This window comes from Rhyacophila brunnea, unplaced genomic scaffold (genome assembly GCF_057557595.1).
Source record: "Rhyacophila brunnea isolate RB1 unplaced genomic scaffold, BYU_Rbru_1.0 scaffold_18, whole genome shotgun sequence".
Classification (NCBI taxonomy): Eukaryota; Metazoa; Arthropoda; class Insecta; order Trichoptera; family Rhyacophilidae; genus Rhyacophila; species Rhyacophila brunnea.
In genome coordinates this window covers 30,270,730-30,276,729 of record NW_028232837.1, presented here as the reverse complement: position 1 = coordinate 30,276,729, position 6,000 = coordinate 30,270,730, and the positions used below count along the sequence as shown (strand labels likewise).

Sequence of the window (6,000 nt, the reverse complement as noted above, 5' to 3'; positions counted from 1 at the left end):
CGCGTTATGGCCAACATTTACTTATCCATAACACTTTGCGCTACTCCAATTTTTTTAAATTCTCTTCCATTAATAGTGCATGTTTTGTTTAATTAAAACTCATTTAGTGCTACCACCGCGACTTGCGCGTTTGGAGTAGTTGGCCATTAGATATAATTAAAGTGTTATTTAAATGTGGTAATTAAAAGGTTAGCAGTGATTGTGTTAAGTTGAAACATTTATATGCTATTTTATTGTACGTATGAATTATAAAAGCGCCTGAAAATATACTATGGTTATGCAAAGTTATGTAACCGAGCGAGCCGGTAAACAATAAAATCTCTAGACATCACTAGTAAACGTGACAGAATTCTCCCTTACTGTGAGGCTTTCCCAATCGGAGGTTTCTCTCGCGGGAGGCAGACGTCTGTTCGCAAACGCAACGCGAACTGCCTCGCCTACATTAAACAGGCTCTCACGGATAAAAAGTGCACTTCTCAAAGTCAAAGTGATGACGTAAGACCATCCATAAAATACCAGATTCAAGATATATGGGGTTGTAAATAACCCATTTTTAATTATCCGCGTTCACAATGGGATAAGCACATACGGCGTTTATGTGAGTTTGAGTGTTATATTTTATATTTTGAGATGACATCTCGTATGCAGGGATGCTGGGTGAAATTTTATGGGCCGGTTTTTTCGGTTTGGCTTTATAATGAATTAACTGGGCGTTTTTACGTTTAATTTTTGTCTTATTTTAATGTTGAAGATAATAAACATTTTATATGACAGTATATATAACCTAATAGGTTTATTTTATTTTACGATTGACTTGGAGTGATTGGATAATAAAATACAATAATATAATATTAATATTTATACACTAATCATTCAGTTATGTATGTAGATAGATAATATCAATACCTGGTGCATATTTTACGAATTAAAAACTACTACAAATTTATTCGTTATGTTATCATTTCGGTAATGTCACAGTACTCCATTTGTGGTTAATGTGTCAAAACCCAAATCTACACAGCCTACAGCAACTCGAGAATATGTATGGTTGTGTAAGGTCTCGAAACACCTTAACCGCAAAAACGATATGTTATGAGTTATGACTGTATCTGATAAAACTGTATCTTCACTTCATTTTCTTATGTCAAAAAAAATATTTATCAATTATATCGAATACGTTTTTAGTCGTTAGATATGTAGGTTGTCATACTATTATATATTATAAGATAGTACCTAATATTATAACAACAGAAACAGCTAGCGACATTTTTTTAATTACTGTAACATGTTTACCTATATAATGACGCCAAGCGTGCTGACAATGGTCTAAGCCTGAAGAATTGCTCAACTTTGAAACAATGATATCATTATGACGTCCTACATTTTTATCATGCGAATCAACATTAAGATAATGTAAAATATTTTTATACCTACAATAAAACGTTATTTATTATTTTATTTTTGACCATATCCGATCCTAATAAGATCATATGGGACTCCACAGAGTAGAGGTTTGTATTAAAAGATTTATGTATGTTTACTAGAAATGAATGTTAGCCACTTGCTCAACCAGGTCCATACTCTGATTTCAATCACAAATTGAAAAACAAATCTGTATTTTTCAGGTACATGATTCGAACCTGGGACCTAATCTAAAATAGAGATTAAAGACATTTTTCATTTTATAAGATTATCTTAGTTATAACATAATTATCATCTCATTCTTCTTTAGTATATACACACATTTATCGTCTACTTCAGATTATAATATAGGTACTACATAATACTTACATATTTTCTAAAACTTTATGTTAAAGTTTACAATAATTCATTCGTAATATTGTAGAAATTTCCATATTATGTTATGATCTATTTGTGCTATAATATATAATATATTCTTATGATAGTTTAATATACCATTATCTCAAAGTCCATTTATTACAATTCAATAAAAATCATATAAAATTAAATGAGTGGTAACATGTTTAAAATTATAATGTGTCCAGTAATTAATAATTTATTTCAATAAAATTATATTAATTAGTAATTTTTGTGGTTTGTTCAATCCACATACGAAATTAAGTTTTAAAAAATTGCAGAGTTAAACACCATGAAGCATAGAAAGAGTTCAATGGACGACTTTCTGAACGACCAGGCCTTGCCTATACCAATACAGATCTTTCTATGGCGGCAAATATCTCCCTTCATTCGTCCCAAGCTAGGCAAACTTCACGAAGCAACATGTATGGTATGTACAAAACATTTTATATACTTAATACAACACTGACTACATGAACCCTTTTTAAAAAGTATTAATAACATGGCGTATATAATCTCATGACACAAATTATCTGAAATCAAAATTTTCCATTATTTGAAAAAAATATTAAAAATATGGTGGCCTCTATGGAAAGTGTATACAATCTAAATATCATTTATTAGCTCTGTATTCTATCAGGTAAACCTTCAACACCATGTAAATATTTTTGTGAAAAAAGAATTGTACATTATTATTTATTATTTGATAAATAAAAAAAAACATCAGTCAGTAAAATATTTTGAGCTACGTACCTACTAGAGTTTGTAATCAATATTATTTCTCGTTTCTTTATAATTTTCGAGATTCTTATTTTACGAGATATTGTAAAATAGAATCTCGTGAATTCTAGACTTTTTACGAGGAATAAATATATAACAATAATGAGATTCGACTGGAGTTTCCGGGTGATTTGTTTTATATAGGTAGAACTAAGAAAACTCTTGACTTTGATTTTTACGGAATTCGTTAAATTCAAAGGTGATTACTGAAAAAGCTCTTAAGTCTGATTTTAGACGATTCTTTTTGCGAATAAGAGCTAAAAACGTATCGACAACGAATTTGGACGGATTTTTTGGAAATTAAATAAAAATATCTCGAAATTTCTGGAGTTTAAAGCTTTAGAACCTATTTAATATTTCTTTGAAAAGTTTATCCAGATTCATTAATCAGTTTAGACGATTCTTTTTGCGAATAAGAGCTAAAAACGTATCGACAACGAATTTGGACGGATGTTTTGGAAATTAAATAAAAATATCTCGAAATTTCTGGAGTTTAAAGCTTTAGAACCTATTTAATATTTCTTTGAAAAGTTTATCCAGATTCATTAATCAGTTTAGACGATTCTTTTTGCGAATAAGAGCTCAAAACGTATCGACAACGAATTTGGACGGATTTTCATTAATCAGTAAGTCATTATAATACTGCTGGAACGCTGTTCTGAAGTTCTGAAAATAAAATGGAAAAAAAAAACGTAGAAAATTTTCCAAAATAACACAGATTGTAATTAAGCGTGACTTAAAAGATTAGAACCTACTCTACGCGCTAAAGCCTTCGCTCCATCTTGACGCTGGTAATTTTCACTTCCGGTTCACATCAAAGGTTTGACTTGCGTCAAATATAAAACCGGATATGGGGCTTTTAGCAGGTCACCAATAATAATTTGTGTACTCAATAACATTCTTAGTCAAAATTTTCGTACACCATTATTACTACAATAATGTAAAAATGTTACAAAAAACGGTACTGTTCGGTTATACGGAATACAGCGGAAAACACATTTTGAAAATACTCGATATACTGGATTATTTGTTAGTTTGGGTTAGTTTAGGTGAGGCTTGGTTAGGTTAACTTAACAAATAATCCAGTTTATCGGCTATTTTCGAAAAGTGTTTTCCGCTGTATTTCGTATAACCGAACAGTACCCAAAAAACTAACTACATAATAATTAATGATTGTTAGGTCCAATAAAATTATATGAGAAATCTTCTCTAGTCTGTACCTATTATTTTTTTTTATTCAAATGATTGTATATAAATATGAAAGCTTTTAATGTACCTAATTGTAATTAAAATAATATATTTGTTCACGGTGTTTTTACATGAAATTTTATTTTATTCAATGGTATTTATTTGTATTACTGATCTGTGTAAAATAATAATTTAATGTAGATATATAATGTAATATTTTACAGAATTTAATCGGTAAGTATCGTCAATTTGTCGTTCTATTAACTATTCAAATTCAATAATTCTGAAAGAAGTGTGTTTGGGTTAAATTAGGATCATTTATTGTTTTTGTGAAAGTAAGTAAGTACCTATCTACATAAGTTTTAAATTGTCATTTTAAAAAATTATTGTCAGTCAATAATAATAATAAACACATTTTAAATATACCTACTAGATATATTATCGTAATAATTTCAAATAAGGGGCCGTCCACTTATGACGTCACTCTCTAGGGGGGCGTCTGGCATAATGTGATGATTTTTGACGAAGGGGAGAGTGGGGGGGGGGGTTCAGAGGAAATGTAACGTCACAAAGTAAATCAAAAATTTAAGGGAATAAATGTGACGTAATATAGACAGGAAGGTAGTTGGTTATGTGACGATGAAGAGAGAAGGGGGGGGGGTTAAAATAGCCAAAATCATGTGACGTCATATGTGGACGGCCACTAATCTTGTCGATAAATTAAAATAACCCAAAAAATATTATGTAAATTTATAACAATTATTAGATTATTTGTTTTAATTTAAATGAACTAAAATACCCTCTTTAAGAACAAATAGTTACGTAGTAATTTAAAAAAAATCAAAATTTTATAAATGTACTTCCCTGTAATCGACAATAAATTAATAACATAATATTATCATCTAACAACTAAAATATTCGTCTTTTCTACTTTCTTACTTTTTACTACCTATTTGCGTGTAAAATATTTCCGTTTAACTTTGCGAGATGAGGTGACAGAAAAGTCATTGTTGACATTGCTTCACGACATTTGTATGCAGAATGTGTTCTAGGAAGCGCGACAGTAGCATGACCTTAATTTAGTCGTCGATTATCAGGGAATGACTAAAATAAAACTGATGTTTAAAAATACTATAGAATTACACTATAATAGGTTCCCAGCGTTGACTGATTCGTGCAATGTGCCAGGTTAAATGTATGTGCTCTCAAGTGTCCGTTTTGTCCCCTCACATGCCCTTACCGTGTCCGTGTGTCGCTGTGTGTCCAACCGTGTTTACTGTCTGGCTGTGTTTGTGTTGCCTTGTCATGGTGTGCACAGTTCTGTCAACATGCTCCTGGACATCACGTAAGTATTACACACATACCTACATTTTACAAACTATCATATTATATACGTACCATGGCCCCCACATCCTGAAGCGGGCCCCTAGGCCAGAGTCTTTGGCAGGCCCCCCTACCTATCGCAAAGATTAAAGGCAGCGTGACGCTTTTTCCAAATGGTGTTCGAGGTAAAATTGAACGTAGTTATGCAGAATGTAGCCAGTCCACAATAATGTCGAGCTGAGATAATGGCACTTTAGTAACAACATGATTGTTAAAAATGTAAACTGTCAAATTGTAAATAGTATTTTATTTCAAGAATATTTTTTTGCGGCTTGGCTATTTTCAGCAGAATGTAGAGAAAACCGTTTCGCATCTGATCTATATCAAACCTCATTTTTTTATTTTTTGTGGACTGGCTACTTTCTGCATAACCATGTCCAATTGAGGATAGGTATTCAGTGTATTTTAAGCGATTTTTTATATTTTTAATATCTACATCCACTTGAATTATGGACAATACCTACTCAAAAATTGCATCGTACAACGACATATTTTAAAATGTAATATATTTTAAATAAAATTGTGGTTTTTTCACTATTAGAAATTTGTGATGTGTGTTATCTCACGTATTTGGTCGATCCGCCACACTGGGCCCCCAGACTAGAGCCCTGTCAGCCCTCCTTGTGGAGGCCATGATACATACATGATTATTATATACCTTCTCACTACTGCCAAACACTTACCATGCTCTAAACTAGGTATCTACAAAAGATATTGAATCATATTCCAGATAGAGCCTTCTGTGATTTCCATATTACAAGATAAAAAGAACTTTTTATATACAATGTTTTTAAATTTTCTGTTGAATTATAATGCTCAACATGCTCAAAC

At 31.3% G+C, this 6,000-nt stretch overlaps 1 protein-coding gene across 1 annotated transcript in view; it reads left to right on the top strand.

Moving 5' to 3' along the window:
• The first annotated feature begins 395 nt into the window (after positions 1–395).
• unc80 (unc80, NALCN channel complex subunit) overlaps positions 396–6,000 on the top strand; it is a 104,043-nt gene continuing 98,438 nt past the window's right edge. The window contains exons 1-3 of the mRNA XM_085945058.1: positions 396–598; positions 2,100–2,248; positions 5,105–5,131. Coding sequence (XP_085801184.1) covers positions 2,111–2,248; positions 5,105–5,131 — 165 coding nt within the window. The 5' untranslated portion in view covers positions 396–598; positions 2,100–2,110. The remainder of the gene's footprint in view (positions 599–2,099; positions 2,249–5,104; positions 5,132–6,000) is intronic.